Source organism: Neovison vison, chromosome 11, assembly GCF_020171115.1.
Source record: "Neovison vison isolate M4711 chromosome 11, ASM_NN_V1, whole genome shotgun sequence".
Classification (NCBI taxonomy): Eukaryota; Metazoa; Chordata; class Mammalia; order Carnivora; family Mustelidae; genus Neogale; species Neogale vison.
This window is the reverse complement of record NC_058101.1, coordinates 52859534-52876470: the sequence shown is the minus strand read 5'-3', so window position 1 is coordinate 52876470 and position 16937 is coordinate 52859534. Positions and strand designations below refer to the sequence as shown.

The window sequence follows — 16937 nt, the reverse complement described above, 5'->3', positions numbered from 1 at the left end:
GTCTGTATAATATCCTTAATTTTGCCCATTGGCCTGCAAAGCTTAAAACACTTACTGTCCATTTCTTTACAGAAAAGTTCATTAACTCTCCAAGTAAGACATTAATATGACTCTTTCTCTGAGAAAATGGCTTTTTTGGCCATCAGGCAGCCATGTACCTTAAACTACAATGTTCTAATGGTGGTTATGACTAGCCTCTGCTAATCAGAGTTGATTATTATCTAAATTATAGTATTTAGCCTTGGGATTTGAAATATTTTATTTTGAGTTTATGTTAGACTAGAACAAATTCTTTGTAATTTTAGCCTGATATTATGACCCTGCTGCAGGAAGGTCAACTTTTTCAAACTAGCAAAAGCCTGCAGAAGGTGTGAGGGGTTTCTCTCCCTTCGTTTCCAAGTAACACAGAAAGAGTTTTATTTTCTTTTGTGAAAATCCAGGAGACACATTTTTAGACTTAGTAGAGTCAAAAGCTCAGGCAACTTAAAATCATATACAACAGTGTTTCCTTTTCCATTGATGGCTAAATTCTTGCAAATTTATTTTAACTTCATAAAACCATTAAAATGTTTCTGTATATTTTCCTTTGGGCTCTTTAATGTTAATGTGTTGTTGTTGTTTTTTTAACCTGTACTATTGGGTATAAACTATTTCTTTTACTCTTTTTGTCATTGTTGTTTTGCCCAAGTATATTGTATATTTATTGTTCAACTGCCTCTACTCCAACTTTACCTCCCCTAAAGCGTTTTGGTCTCAATTACATATAGAACAAGTCATTACACTATATACTTAAGTGGTAGAATTTGAGAAACAGTTTATTGTGATGTTTGTACAATGAGATTTGGGGTGTCAGATCAGTACTCTAATTTATTGCCATTTATTAAGAACATGACCAATTGAATGAGTTCCTGTGAACTCATGTATACTTAAGTATAAATGGGGGATCGAAATAGTCTCCAACTCAGATTGTTGTGAGCATGAAAGGAGCTAAATATTTGGAACCCAGACATTACTTAATAAGTATATTATTACTAAGCTCTGGGAAGTATTTATGGTTCAACTGGTTTAATCCCAACATTATATATAAATGAGAAAAACTATGGCCAGAAAAATCTAAGGGACAGATCCAAAGCTTCCCAGGCCTTCCCACTTAGAAGAGGATCCAGGTTTTAGACTTTTCATTTTAATTTACCAAACTACCAACAAGCTATTTTATTATGGCAATGGAAAAACCATTCAAACTTCAAAGTATATCATGGGATAGAAGTGTCTTGAAACTAACTGTATCCATCTCAACTTTTTTGCTCATGGAAAACTGTAGGCCTGGGCAGGGCATGGTTTGTTTTTTTGTTTTTTGTTTTGTTTTGTTTTTTACTCTTAAAGTATAGCCCCAGGGTTTCCCAGGGCTCAGGATAAGAAGTTACCTGATCATTATAATAAATAATGGAAATACTTAATCTAGTCTCACAATAGCAATACAATGTTTTAGAAAGATTTACCTAGTAATAGCAGTAGTAAGGATGAAAGAAGTGATACTCCTTTTTATTTAATGAACACTTCAGTCTAGGCTGGGCACTGTGCTGGGTCAGTTTGACGGATACTGTCTTAATTTTCACCATAATCACAAACAGTAGATATCATTATTCCCATAATACATAATATTAAACTGAAAAAAAAAAATATGGTGAATTTTTTTAACTGGCCGAGACATGATAATTAGGGCAGTTTGTTGAGATTGAAGTTCTTTGCACTTCTCCTGCTGTTTCCTTGCAAAAGGAGCCTAAGCTTTCAGTGCCTCGGTGGGGCTGTACATAAAAATATTTTGGTGCCCCCTAGAGGTTATCAGGAACGTGCAATTGTCAAATGCCCAGCAAGGAGAAGCCTAAGCCTGCTCAGCAGGCACCGACCATCACTCAGTGCTGCTTAATTCTCTATACTTAAGTGGCTCAGATGTAACCACAAAGTAGCTCTAGAAAGAATGGTTCTCAAATTTCAGTGAGCATAAAAACCACTTGGAGGGCTTGTTAGAACCAGATTGCTGGCCTCCACTCCCGAGTTTCTGATTCCGTGGGTCTGATGTGGGGTCTGAACATTTGCATTTCCAGCTATAGTCTCTGGTGTTCCTGATGGTGTTCCTGATGCTTTTGGTCCAGGAACCAAAAGAACACTGAGAACGCTGCCCTAGTGAATCATCTCAAAGTTTAAGCCAACTCCAGAAGCTATTTGAGTACTATTATTATTGGGGTGCTGCTGCTGCGGGCCCTAGCTCTCCCCTCCTCTTCTTAGATGACCATAAACAGAGCATGTGCAGAGATGTGAACATCTCCTGTATCGTGGTGACAGTTCCCAATGAATTATAGATTCCTTGATCCCTGAGAGTTTCAGGGGGGTCTCTACATAGAGTTGTGTGTAGGAGAACCAATTGAGGTTTGAGTCAGAGAACTCAGGTCCTGATTTCAGCTCTGCCATTTAATCACACCTGACTAAAGACCTGAATGCTAGTAAAATAGCCACCTTATACAGTTTCACTATGGTTTTAACTCAGCTTGGCACTTGGGATGCATGGAAAAAAAATTTAGTTAAATCTCAATCTCCATGACTCTGGGGTTCCACATCTGTACTTCAAATGCAAAGATCTTGCAAGAAAAATTAGAAAATTAATGTGAGCACATTTTGCAACAATGGAAAATCGTGGCATGAAGGCAGTTAAAGACATGTAATTATTCTGTTAGCTTCATGAATTTGATCAATGTTGTTACTATTATCTTTTTTCATTCATATTTACCTCTTTTTCATTGATTCTTTATCTTATTCCCTTCCTCCACATGTCCCAATGTCATAAGCTTTTTTTTTTCTTTTTCCAAAGAAAATGTGAATTGAGAGAATGGTTGCTTTTTATTTTTTTAACTGTATGCAGTTATAATTGTCTAAATTGTTTTCTATAATATTGTAGCAACTGGATTTTTTTTTTTTTTTCCTCAACATAATAGGAGACTTGAATGTTGACTCTAGTGGTTTCCACTTCTGTTTAATTCAGGTCAAGATTTATGGAGACCTCATGTGGTGACAAGAGGCACCACAGAAGGCTTTCTTCAGGTTGGGTATAACACAGTCAAAGAGAAATTCAGATCTCATTTGAGAGCAGCATAATCCAGGAAAATGTAGACCTAGAAGTTAATGGTACTGAAGCATTCAAGGCCTCCAAAAATGACCCTACAATAATACTGGAGGATACTAAAATAATAGCTTTAGAAATGAGAAACCTGGTCACTCATGTATAAATTTCCTTTATTAACTGAAAAACTGATAGGACAAATTAATGTTGCTCAGGAGTTAGTTGCAGTCTTCTTTTTCTTATTCATGAAATCCTTGGGCATATCTTCTTATTTAAATTTTCATCAAATTTAAAAACGTGTTCCAATAGGCATGTGGCTACAAATATTATTTTCAGTTCTTTTTTGGCTTTACACAAAATGGAAAGTGAGCCAGACAAAGAATCAAACTTGAACTCATGTTTATGACTTTCATTGGTGCAACAATATAAATAACATTATTTGCAAATATTGGAATGCAAGATACATTTTTGCAATTAAAATGCAGATCAATGATTCTTGGTGGTGGATAAAACTGAACATAAATACATCTTATTGTTGACAAGGTATCAGAGTTATGAAATTAATTAGTGTGGCAGTAAACATATATCAACCACATAATTTTTGGTACAGAATAAAGAAAATTCACTGGGTTTGGGGTAAGGTGGTGGAAGAATCCTTGGTCATTCATAAGCACTTATTCTTTAACTCTTTATCCTTACAAAAAATGTGAGTATGGCTTCCACTTTCTCCTTCTTAAAGAAGTTACATAGTCTGATGTGAGGAATTGGGGGGAGGAGGTTAGGAAAGGAAAAAAATGAAACAAGATGGGAATGGGAGGGAGACAAACCATGAGACTCTTAATCTCACAAAACAAACTGAGGGTTGGGGGGGGTAGGGAGAGGACAGTTGGGTTATGGACACTGGGGAGGATATGTGATATGGTGAGTGCTGTGAAATATGTAAGCCTGACATTTCACAGACCTGTACCCCTGGGCCAAATAATACATTATATGTTAACAAAAATAATTAATTTTAAAAAGAAGTTACATAACAGAACTTTAAGCTAAAACTGAGAAGGACAAATAAGTTAATAAATGTTAGATGTTTTCAAGTCTTTAAAAGAACAGACCAAGGTAAATCTATGGCACTAAAATGAGTTCCAGTTTGGTTATCTAATAGGTCTCCTGTCTTTGGAAATGTCCTCAGAATAGCTTAGGATTTCTAGACCTGGGAGATAGTCTCCTTAAAAGCCATTTTGGGAATTTAAATAGGAAAACAGTTAATAGAGATAGTGGTGAAGTTTCAGATTGAGTACATTCTTATGTTAAGGGGAAAAAGGGGTTAATTTTCAGGGCGCCGACTATGCGGTAGGCATACTGTTAGATGTTGGAAATACAAAAGTGAATTGGACAGATCCTCTTGCTTTCAAGGGGAGGATAGATAATGACACAAATAATTGTCACACTATGAGCTGGCATTAAGCTGCGGGTTTACACTACTTCCTGTGACAGCCTACTAAGGTAGAATGGGACAAGAAAGAACCACATAAGGTGCTTTAAATTCAAGAAAAGGAGCTGACTCCTCTAGTTACCATTTCAACTCCATAGTGATACTGGATTTTGCTGGGAGAGCAGTGGGGAGCAGGCGAGTTATAGCACTTGCCAGACACACATCACACTAAAAAGACAAGAGGAAACAAGGAAATTCTCCTTCAAAACATAGTGGGGGGAAAAAAATCCAGATCTTCCCCTAAATAAAGGAAACCTTCTGGTTACAACGTGCGTTGCTAGGGATTTAGTTTTCTCTCCTAAGAGAGTAAAACCACACAGACATATTCAAGCCCTTAGGGTTTTGCGAGCATATTTTATATCCAAGACGTCAACTGAGCCTGGTGTTAAGTGCGTGACTACAGAGAAAGGGTTAAACGGAAGGGGGTGGCTCAGAGATGGGAAGGCTGGCGAGAAGGCTGGAAAACTTGCAAAAACTCTGAACTTTTAAGCTCCCAAAAATACACATGTGTGTGTCTGTGAGCGCAGGCAGATCTATTTTGGTTTTTTTTTTTTTTTTTTAAATCACAATCTATCGGTCTCTCTTTTGCTGCGCTGCAAACACCCTGAACAGCCCCTTCAGGATCGTGGCAAACGCTGCCGCAAAGGCACTGGCAGCTCTATTTATTTATGAGTCGCGTTCAAAGGCGCCCTCTCCCCATTCCTCCGCCGCGACCAACCAGCTCAGAGCCTGGGGCACCTCCCGGGCCCTGGAGCTGGGGGCGGGGGCCCGGGAATCTCCTTCCTCGGGCAAACTTTGTCGGGGCGTGGGAGCGAAGGCGCGAGCCAGGGCGCGCGAGAACGCGCCGCCCGCTGCCGCCTCCGCCTGGCGCTGGCAGCCCGGGCCTCACCTCTCCCCGGCGAGGTGCGGGCGCCCCGCGCGCAGCCAGTGGGCGGTGCCGGGCGGCGCGGGGCGGGGCCTAGGGGGTGGGGGCTCCGCTTGGTATATAAAGCCGGCGCCGGCTTAACTTCTGACTTGGGGTTATTTATTTGGGGAGCGCGCGGACGGCGGAGGCTGGCAGCAGCGGTGGTGGCGGCGGTGGCTGCCGCAGACGGTGCTTAAAAAAGGCGGCGGCGGCGGCAGCGGCGAGTGATGGGAGCGACGGGGCTCTCGGGCACAGGCGGGAGCTGCCGAGGTTTCCGGGCACGGCCGGAGTGCTGAAGAGAAAGGGGAGCGTCTGGGGGCCCGCAGCCGGCTCCAGAAGCGCGGGTCGGGTTTTTGTTTGGCTGCGCTCAGCGCCAGGCAGCCCGAGCGAACAACTCCAGTTACAACAACAACGCACCTTCCCGCAGCCGAGCGAGACTAGGGCTGCTGCGTCCGTCCTATTGTTTAGACACTTGCCTGGAGCTCGGGAGCCAGCAGGGCCACCGAGTCCCCGCTGCCTGTCGCCGCTTTCCCTCCCTGCCACTTCCCTCCCTGGAGAAAGAGGAGCGGAAAGCAGCCAAGAGAGGGGAAGGGGCTGCGAGGAGACTGGCTGCTCGGGACTGCGGCCGCCGAGTCAGGTGCAGCACCAGGAGCCGGGCGGCGTCGCGACGTCGGCGGGAAGACTGCCACTGTGGCCGTGGGGAACGGGATTCAAAGCCTGGGAAAAGTTCCTGCACTTTGAGGAGAGCCCACTTGCGGGCGGCTGTCGGTGGGGCGGCCGAGGGGCTGCGTCCGCCTAGGTGCCTGCTCTGGTTTCGTCCACCTTTGCCATCAGGTGTCTGCTGCGGAGCTGCGGCGTATCCGGGAGACGCGAGGGCTGACACGCGCGCACACAGGACTGCCATTCAGCCGCCTCCTGGGCTCTCAGAGTAGCTGTTCCCACCGGCTTACTGCCACCTCGTCATTCCCCAGGACACCCCGGCAGGACCCAAGACGCAGACACCTCCACCTTGGCCTTTGCACTCCTGCCCTGCCTGCCAGCCAGCCCCGATTCAATCCTCGGAGGAGCTCTGGTCCTCAACTTGGCCTCTTGGATTTCCTCTGTCGGGGAGTGACTAGTGGATATTGCTGCCGGCTGCCGCGGCCCCATTGCCCTTTTGTCTTTTCCCCGTGACCTCGGGGAAGGCCCTGGTGTGGATCGTCGCCAAGGACGCCGGGCGGGAGGCGGAATTACCCGAGACATCCTTCCGCGAAGTGCATGTGTGTTTGCAAGCAGCCCTCGCCTGTCGGGAGACGGCGAGGACCTGTCCCGGCTGCAGAAGAGCCGCAGGCTGTCGGGAGGCCGCGCGAGTGAGCCGCGCCGGAGCCCCGCAGCGCCGCCCCGCGCCCTCCAGGCTGTGCCCCCGCCCCGTGCGCCCCCGCGCGCCATGCCCAGTAGTCCCGCGCGCTCCGCTCCCCGCCCGCTGGGCTCTTGCGCCTTCTAGCTTTGGAGAGCCCACTTTGATCCAGGCCACCATTTCTACTGAGCACCTCTCTTCTGTCTCCTAGTCTCCCCCTGGAATCGGATTTGCAGAGGGGGGTCAGTAGAATCGGAGCACTCCCTTTTCCGCCCAACCAGCTCCTGCTGCATCTTTACGCCGTTAGGAGCCCCAGCTCTTTTACCGACAAGTTGATCTTTCTGAGACAGACGACGCGTGATCTCCTCCTCGGAGCTTTGGGGTCTCCTTGTAGCCTTGGCCTGGCCGATTGATCTTCAGGACCTAAAGTTGCCCGAGGAGCGCCTGCCCTGCTGGAGGAGGGTGGAGGGGAGGTGGGAGGCGCATACCTGTGTCAGCTCTATTGCCGTGAATATTATTATTGTTACTACCATATTATTTTGTGTACATTTATCTGGACACTCTGGGTTCCTAGCCCCGTGCCAGATACTGGGCCTCAGACACAGCGCGATTCGCGCGGAGCAACGAGCTAAAGAAGAACCCCCCGCGCCGGCGAGCGAGGAGGCGGCGGGGGAAGATGCACGGCGTCGGCTGGCAGACGCTGTCCCTGTGGATGGGGTTAGTGCTGGTGATCCTAAACGAGGTGGCGACGCAGGCGTGCCCAGCACAGTGCTCCTGCTCGGGCAGCACAGTGGACTGTCACGGGCTGGCGCTGCGCAGCGTGCCCAGGAATATCCCCCGCAACACTGAGAGACTGTGAGTATGGGATTTTACACCCCCAGACCCTTACACACACTGGGTCACTCATCCCTTTCGTCGAGACTGGAGGGATCAAGCGGCACAGGGACCTGTGCCCGGGTAGCTCTCCTGCACGCGCATCCTGGGCTAGAACTCCCTTGGGAGGGCGAAGGACAGGAGGGCGCTGCACAGGGAGGGGCCGCTGCCCCAGGAGGGGCGGGCCCGCCGGCAGCTGCGCTTGGTCCCTTCTTTCCACTCTAGTCCAGCCACTTGCATCCCAGGGCAGGCGACTTTTCTGGGGCTTGGGCAACCAGGGACGTGGGGACAAATGCTCGCCGATGCCCAGGGCAAGGGAGTCGCGACTTTGTTCCCCACACTCTGCAAACGGAGTCACCTTGCGGTTGCCAACACTAGCGGGTCGGTTTCAGGGCCAAATCCCAGCTTTTGTCGCCGTGGGGTGGCGCGGAGGGAGATTGGCTGGGGGTACTCAGAAGGGAGAAACCTCCGCTCCCCGGGTTAATGTCACCCTCCTGGGGGCGGAGGGGTGGGGAGAAGGGGTCGCGGGGCGTCTGGTTCCGCCCGGGGGCGCTTCTGCAGGCCTCAGAGGGAAGGATGCCCCAGGACCTAAACGGCTCGCTCGGTGGCCACACGCCACCCCCGCTACTCTTTCCCCCACCCCCCACGTCTCCAGGGAGGAGGCGGTGGCGGCCCGCCCCTAGAGACCTGTCCGGACTGGTGACTGAAGAGGAGGACCTTTTCCCACCGTGTAAGGGAAGTTAGGGCTAGCTCTCTAAGCCTAACCAGCCGAGCGGAGTCCAACTGCGACCGCGACCCCGCGGCCCTCCGCTGCCCCCTCCCCGCCCTTCCTGCTGAGCCCTTCGGCCCCCGTACACCTTTCTGGCAGTTTCTGAGCCCATTCACGTGGCCGCAGTTCTCCTTCCTTCCCTTCTTCGCGCTCTGCTGCCTGCAGACATCCCCGCCTCCCTGTCTCTGCGAATCTCTAATGAAGTAATCGCAGACCGGGTGTTGACGGCCCACGCACTCCTTGTGGGGCACTTCCCGAGTTCAGGGAAGTGGAGCATGGAAGCCAGTCCCTTTGTGAACGCCGAGGCCGCCGCCCCGCGCTGCCTGAGTGCCCTGGGCGCGCTGCACTCGCCCTTGCGCGTGGGCCCGGCGTGCGCGGGGCTAGGGTGGCGGGGCCAAGCGCGCCCCGACTCTACTCCCGCGGCTTCTACGCACCCCCGGGTGTGAGGGTAGCGCGCTGCGGAGGGGACCTGCTGGGACCCAAACCTCTCCACCCGCAGGGCCCGCAGCGCCTCAAGTCGCTCTTCTTATCTCACCCAATTCCCTGGCTCTCAGCTCAAAGGCCATAGTTGAGCCCTTTCCGCCTTTGCTAATGCCCCCCCCCCCAAGCCTCTCTGGCCTGCTCCCCATCTTCTCCTCTTTCCTTCCAGGGCCCACAGAGCTGGGATAGTTGGGGCCCTACCAAGGGTGTCTTGTCAAAACGGGATCCACCACAGTTGTCTGGGGCGGGGGGGGGGGGTTCACGTTATGTCAAATAGCCCATAAAAGACCCCAACAATTGTAGGAACAACTTGGTGGTACTTTGCTCGGCATGGGTAGTGGGTTGGGGAGAAAGCAATGCAGAATTCTGTATTAGCCCTTGTCATTGCGTGCCATTCAAAAACAGTTTAAAGTTTGGGACACTAACATGTCTTACTCAACAAAAAGGGAATGCACTCAGAAAAAAAAATAGTAATTGAGTTTCGGGTCCTTGAAAAAAAAATATATATATCCCTATGAGGGATCAATACAGTTTTCAGAAAATAGTTTACTCAGTGTTAGCTTATAGAATTCTTTGAGAAAATACGCACTTTACATACAGATTTCCAACATGATGTTTTCAACTCAGAGGTAAGAGAAAACTTAACTTCCGTGAAGGCGAATATTCAAACCGCAGCAAAGCCTGGTTTTACTTGAAAATGATTGGAACCAGGGCAAGTTTAGATCTTGACCTAAGATGCCAGAAAAGGGGGTGGTGACTTGAAGGAAACGTGGTTTTGAAATCCGAACAAAAATGTCAGGGCCTGAATCTATTTCCATTATTGCCCCGGCTAGTAGTTTTGACTTTACCCTCACAGCGGGGTTCCCTGAGCTGCAAATGAAGAGTTTAGTTTTCATACAAACATAGAATTGTTGGAAGGTAAATGCCTATAAATGCAAGTCTTTGAAGTGCAGTTCTTTTGATAGCAGTCTAACTTTTTTTATTTGCCTTAGGAAGTTTAGCCACCGTGCCACCTAAGGATAGAGTTCTGAATTTTACAAAATGTATTCCTGGGTAGTATTAGAAAATTGTTCTTTTTAACTTCCTGAAGGGAACTTTTTCAGGGTGTGCCTAACCATAATAGTTAAATTGGCTGAATACCTGTGAAATGAACATACACATCCTCATAAAAACAAAAATTGAAAGCACTCCCCTACAGACACAAAAGAGGACTTCTGATAACATAATCACTTCGTGTTCTTGTAGATACCAATAAGCAGGGATTCTGTAAACTTAATCATTTAAAAAAATTTCAAAGATTGCTACTTTCTTCTCTCTTTTACTTTGTAAACTACATTAGTTATTGGAATTGTCTTTCACCTTAAAGTTTTTACTGTTTTTATTTTTCTTTGTTTAACTAGAAATAAAATAGAACTTTCATTTTCTTGTTTTCTCTTAGGGATTTGAATGGAAATAACATCACACGGATTACCAAGACAGATTTTGCTGGTCTTCGACACCTAAGAGTTCTGTAAGTATGTTCTTTGGTACTTTGAAGAATTTTCTTTTGTTCTTTAGATTGCATGTTTCGTATTGTTACTGGTCTCAGATAGAAAAACTGTCCCAATGACAGAAACTTAAAATTTTAAAAGGTCTAGGTTTCCTTTCTTTTTTTTTTAGTTTATCATTTTATTACAGCTTTTGATGAAAATGTATGTTTTTATTTTAAGGTTGGATTCTTGCCATTGAAATAATAAAGAAATGACCTCAAATGTTTGCTATACCATACCCTAAGTGCCTTATGCATATAAACGTGTAGAATAATTGCTTTCACAATATGAATAAGTAATGTGAGACATTTGATACACTTTAAGGATTTGAGATTAACTAGAAAAAATTTAAGTAGGTCTGCATTTTATTATTACTAATATAAAAGAGTTTTTTAGCAAACAATACTTAGATGTATTTTCTAACGTTTAAATCAAGCAATCCAACTTTCCTGCAGTTTTTGATGGGAAATGTTTCTCTATAAAAATACAGTGGTCATATTTTGAATTGTTTCTTGTATTTTATATCTTTGTGGTTTTTATAATATTGTTGCAATTTGATTACTTCTTTAATTAGTGGGTAAAATTTGTGGTGGGGGAACCATCATTGGAGATTCAATGTAATATGAAACTGTTTCTACCCACAGATTTGTAAATATTTACATTGCAGTGAACATATACTTTTGACCACTGTGTGTTGGGTGTTAATCTTTTAAAGGACACATTTTGGCCATTATGAAATCTTCCAATTTCTGATATATATCCACAAGTGAATTAAATTATGTGCATGGTGACATGCTGTATATTGATTCCTTCAGTTAAGAACTCACTCCAAAATCAGTTTACCAAAAACAGTTATCAAAACTGCCATGTCATGGGTTACTTCTCAGGATAAGCTGTAGTTGGAGGTTTAGAGTTTTGACCAGTAAGTTTTGTGCAAAACTACATTAGTATTTTCTATTGAAGTCTTGTGATGTGGATGCTGTTTGCCCTCTGTTATTTCTCTCAAATCTGTCATCAGTAAAATTTGATATTAAAGCTCAAACCAGAGCACTGCTTAATTTTATAAAAGGAAAGAGGTTACAAGTTTTCAGTTGCTGAACTGAAACTCGCTCAGATGGGGAGTGGTAACATTAAGACCCTATTATACTTTGCATTTCAGTCAGCTTATGGAGAATAAGATTAGCACCATTGAAAGAGGAGCATTCCAGGATCTTAAAGAGCTGGAGAGACTGTAAGTATTTTTAATTCCAAAGTTATGACGACATTAACTGTATTTTTAAAAAAATACTTGAATTTCAAGGGCCATGTCTTCCAATTTCATGTCTTAGTCTTTGAACGTTTTACAGAAACAAGAGGTCTAACAAGTGGCTTGCAGACTAATTTACAATTAAAAATTGTGGAATTTTGCACAAATGGTACTAACTTTTAATAAAGATTAAAAAAAAAATACAGACTTCCTTTCCTGAGACATTGATTTCCTTGTGAGTTACCATTGCTTTGGTACTTAGTACATGTTTTCCTAATGGTCCATCTAGTTTGTTTTATTCGCATTTATAGGAAGAAAGGTAGTGATTTAATGTGCATTTATAGTATATTATGGAAAAGAAAAGTTGGCCAGTAGTTATTTTAATTTTCATGCTGTTGCTTTGTGTGTCATTCGTGGTGTTTGAGGACATATTTTAAGTTCTTAATGATTTAAATTTGGTTTTTGATATTTATCACTTATGGTGAACATTGTTAATAACAGCTATTCACAACTGTATTTCATTATTTTATGATAGCTTTCTAAATATTATTCCTGGAAAAAGAATTCAAAGATTAGTAGAAATAGAAGCAAGAATTGTATTATCAAAGTATTGTCATTTTAGTGTTGATTTTTTTTTCCCCCAAGATGATCATATGGACTCCAGATTTTAAGATATATTTTATTTCTTCAGATAACAGAATCTTATAGATTGATCTATACTACTTGAGGGCCGTTATTAATTTATATCTACAGTTTACATCTACAAAGCACAGAATCTTCTGTCTGTAGTAATTAAAATAAATTGTACACTTTGTAGTTTGAAGTATGAGTTATATGTCTCATATGTCTTGATAACTCAAGTTTAATAAGTTTGCATTTTAAGGGCAAATAACAGGTCTATTAAAAGTAGCAACAATTTCCATGCCTGTTTTAATAGGCACTTTAGGTAAAAATAAAATTTTATTTAAAATAATGAAATATGAAGTTCATTTTAGGTATAGAACATACTCAGATTCACTGGGCCCAAGGGCAAAAGTTAATTCTGTGTAAATGTAGCTAGAAAAAAATGGCTTGTCAACTTCTAAGATATTTGTAAACATATAGGCTCCATTTTTATCACAACAAGTAAAATTAAACCCAGAGGTGTCTATTTTATTGTAAAATTTTGTCCGTAATAAATATTTCAATATAGGGAATATATCTGTGGAATTCAAAATAACTGAAAGTCACTACTGCAAGCTAGTTTTCAGAGAGAAGTAAAAACACGGTAAATACTTGGTTAAGTTCACTACTAAGTTCATAAGTTCATAACCTATCTCTTAGTATATAAAAATACTCTGAAAATATACTTCGATCTCTTTCATAAGCTCTTATGAATAGTTAATTCCTAATAAGTATCTTATAAAGGTGCTTTTAATTTATCTATTTACAAAGTATCAGTATGATTTAAGTATTTGGTAAAATAAAAAGATAATTTAAAAATTATAATTCAAATATAACATTTTTGCATGAATAAATTTTAGTTATCATATGGAAATATATATATATGTATATATATATACACACGTATGTGTGTGTATATATATTCTTAAGCAACATCCGGTTGGAGGAATTTCAGTGGCTTTTCATGTAGTCTCTATTTTGGTTTTATTATAGTTTTAAATATTTTTAGAAATGCTAGAACAGACCAAACTTTCTCATTATTTTTCAAGCCACTTCAAGTACGTTTGAACAAATGAATTTCCTAAAGATTATTAACCAGATGGCCTGTTATCTGAAATTTGATGAGAGTTGTAAGTAGGAACTATTTTTTGACTTTTACTTCCCTGAGAATGTCACTTCATCTCAGAACAATTTTCAGTTTTACTAAGATGCAGTCAGAGGTTTCAGAATGGGAGAAGGATTTGTAATTTTGAATGAAAACTAATATATATGCAGGACTTCTTTAAATCACCCCAGCTGTTGGCCGAAAGCAAATATTTCATATTTGTGAGGAAAAGCTGAGAAAATTCCTTTTGTTTACAACTGCCAAGTCCGTCTGATGGAAGCACATTGTTATCTGACAGCCAATTCATCTCCTTGGGACTCTGGAATTCAAAACTATTTCTTAGGAACACTGTGGATACACTTTTCAAATATTTATTTTTTTTAAATACATTAAATAGGGCATTTTTGTTAAGGAATGCCCTCGAGTTGTCATGAAATAAACTATTAAAAATTTTGTTCAGTATATCATTTAAAAAAATAAAAATAAAAATAAGCTAACCAGAAGGTTGGCCTATGGGGATATGTTCTTATTTTAGTAGGTGGTCATCAACACCACAGAAATTTGCCTTTTTCTCCCCCAAAATTGCAAGAGATAATGCAAGGAAAAGGAAGTGATCAATGAATTAACTTTTAAAATAATTAGATGTTGTGCGAGCTTATATGATTTTTTAGCAATTTAGATGTGAATTTTTAAATTCATACTCTAATAAAAAGGTGTATAAATGTAGGCTTATGTTACAGATGCTGTTCATATAATATTTAGGGTAACTTAATTTTCGTTCTTTGTGTGAAGAACACAAAATAAAAATATTAGTTACATTTGAATGTAATTTGTGGTTCTAAGTATTTTTTCATTTTAATATAAGAGTAAAACAATTCCAAAGTGATATTTTCTGAAGATTTCAAAATTATAAGTTTTTTCTTTTCGTTTTATGTTGATAGATTTTTAGCTTGGTCTAGAGAAAGAAGACAAGTCTGAAAACAGAAGATAAGATCTGTGCCCTTTTAGAAATCCAAATTTAATATGTAAAAAACAGATTAGGCTGTTGTTAGGTTGAATTTAATTTTAGCATAGAATGAGAAAGTCATTATTTGTAAATCAAAGCATTATAGCTACAAAAAAGATTAATTTTTGCACTTCAAAGAATCAGTGAAATACAGGGTTATTAGTCAAATGTCAAGAAATGGATGGATATTAAAAACCTTCCTCCTAAAAGAAAAATACAAAAAACAAAAAAAATCTTCCTCCTTCCACACTCCCTTCCCTTCTCCTTCCCCCCTACTTTCTATTGTATGGAAAACAGTATCAGATAATGTGATCACCATCAGAATGTGGTTATGAATTACTGTAAAAGGAGTATGTCTTAATCACACTTACACGCCGTGACCACACATTACTTTCTGTTTTGACAGTTTCCTACTATACTCCCGGACCTAGTATGTGCAGTGGCAGATTTCCATGCTCTGTGTTCCCAGTAGTACCTGCTTCTCTGGGAATAAAATGAAGCCTTGAGAAATATACCTCATGTAGATGTATAGGAGATCTCCCATTTGTTTAATCGAAATGTTCAACTGGGATCTAATTTAGTTAAGTAACTAGTTAATGCAATGGAAATTAAATAGGAAAACAATCTACAAATAAACTACAATAAACAATTGGAACATTTATGATGTATACTCCTTTATCCTTCAGAGAAGATACCTGGATATATCTGCAATAAAGACTCCATGCAAAATTGTTAATTCAAAGTAATTCTTGGCTGGTGCATAATGTCTTTGAGGGTTAAAAAAAAGTCACACTGGGGCCCAGAACATTTGTGCTGGTGTAAAATTCTGTTACTCACTTATACTTTATGGGATTATGCTGCAGTCATTAAAGTTCTATTTTACGGCTTTTTAAGGAGACCCATGCCACTTCAGTTTCCCAGTAGTGAATATCATCAGCGTTTACAGGTTCTGAACACAAAAGCACTGAGTATGAGAAAGTTTTGAAATTGTTTAAGGTTGTCAAAAAAATATTAAGACATTAAGTCCTAAATGTGGTGAAACACTTACATGCAAAATGAAATGCTGATATTCCTGAATTATGTTAGTGAAAACCAACAGTATACCACAGGAAATCTTGGGTATTAGATTTTACTTTAACTTTATAATCATCTTGTACTTTTTTAAAAAAATTAATTTATTTATTTGACAGACAGAGATCACAAGTAGTCAGAGAGGCAGCCAGAGAGAGAGGAGGAAGCAGGCTTCCTGCTGAGCAGAGAGCCAGATGCTGTGGGGCTGGATCCCAGGACCCTGGGATCATGACCTGAGCCGAAGGCAGAGGCTTTAACTCACTGAGCCACCCAGGCTCCCCAATCATCTTGCACTCTTATGATAAGGGAATTGCAGTAGCGATAAGGGCAGAGATTGGGCTGTTTTTCTTTTCATAACAGTAACACAGAAGGGTGTTCTTTTACGACAAGCATAGTGTTCAGCTCTCCAAGTTTTAGCATCTTCAGATTTGAAATTACATTTGTCTATTATGTCATTTGATATGCCTTTTTTTTGCTTAAAAAAGGAGTCCTAAAGTACTATGATGGAGCCATGAAGGAATTTCTGGAAAAGAATGCTGTCCACTTAGGAATTAACAGGTTTCTATTGAGTCTATATAAAGAGAATACTTATTTTAGTGTAGAAAAGTCTAAATTCCTTTAAATTTGACCAAACACTACACTCCCAGGAGAGGATATCTAAAGGACACATTATTATTATTATTATTATTATTATTATTATTATTATTATTTTAAGGTGGTGCTCAATTAGTTCTGTGTGCACTCACCATTCATTAGCATGTGACAGCCAGTTTGAGGAGGAGGAATTACTATGCTCTAGGAGTTTTGTTGTAGGTTGCTACCCATGAGTCCAAGTAGATAATATTTTGTGGAACAGGTCTGAAGGAAAGCACCGCTTATCCCCTGTTCATCAAGGATGTAGAGAATCAGGACACCTGGGTGGCTTAGTGGGGTAAGCCTCTGCCTTTGGCTCAGGTCATGATCTCAGGGTCCTGGGATCCAGCCCTGTATCTGACTCTCTGCTCAGCAGGGAACCTGCTTCCCCCTCTCTCTCAGCAGGCCTCTCTGCCTACTTGTGATCTCTCTCTCTCTCTCTCTGTCAAATAAATAAATCTTAAAAAAAAAAAAAAAAGGCTATAGAGAATCCCTCTCCTGACTAATCCTACAAGTTTACAGGCAACACATAACACATTCCTTTTCTTAAAGTAAGGGAAACCCAACAGTGCTAATCTCCTTGAAAAATAATTCAAGCTCATCCCAGAAGAATTGTTCTCTGGCTTCTTTATACTATCAAGTATAAAATCATAGCAGTTATTTTCTTAGGAAATACAATTTGTCTTTCAAGAACATATCAAACTTACTCGCAGAGGCT

At 41.8% G+C, this 16937-nt stretch overlaps 1 protein-coding gene and 1 pseudogene across 4 annotated transcripts in view; both read left to right on the top strand.

The window, feature by feature from the left end:
• LOC122890221 overlaps positions 1–5610 on the top strand; it is a 58037-nt pseudogene extending 52427 nt beyond the window's left edge.
• Positions 5611–6941: 1331 nt separating this feature from the next.
• Positions 6942–16937, top strand: part of SLIT2 (slit guidance ligand 2) — a 360466-nt gene continuing 350470 nt past the window's right edge. For all 4 annotated transcript variants that reach the window (XM_044225917.1, XM_044225915.1, XM_044225916.1 and 1 more), the window contains exons 1-3: positions 6942–7699; positions 10405–10476; positions 11655–11726. In XM_044225917.1, coding sequence (XP_044081852.1) covers positions 7521–7699; positions 10405–10476; positions 11655–11726 — 323 coding nt within the window. In that variant the 5' untranslated portion in view covers positions 6942–7520. The remainder of the gene's footprint in view (positions 7700–10404; positions 10477–11654; positions 11727–16937) is intronic.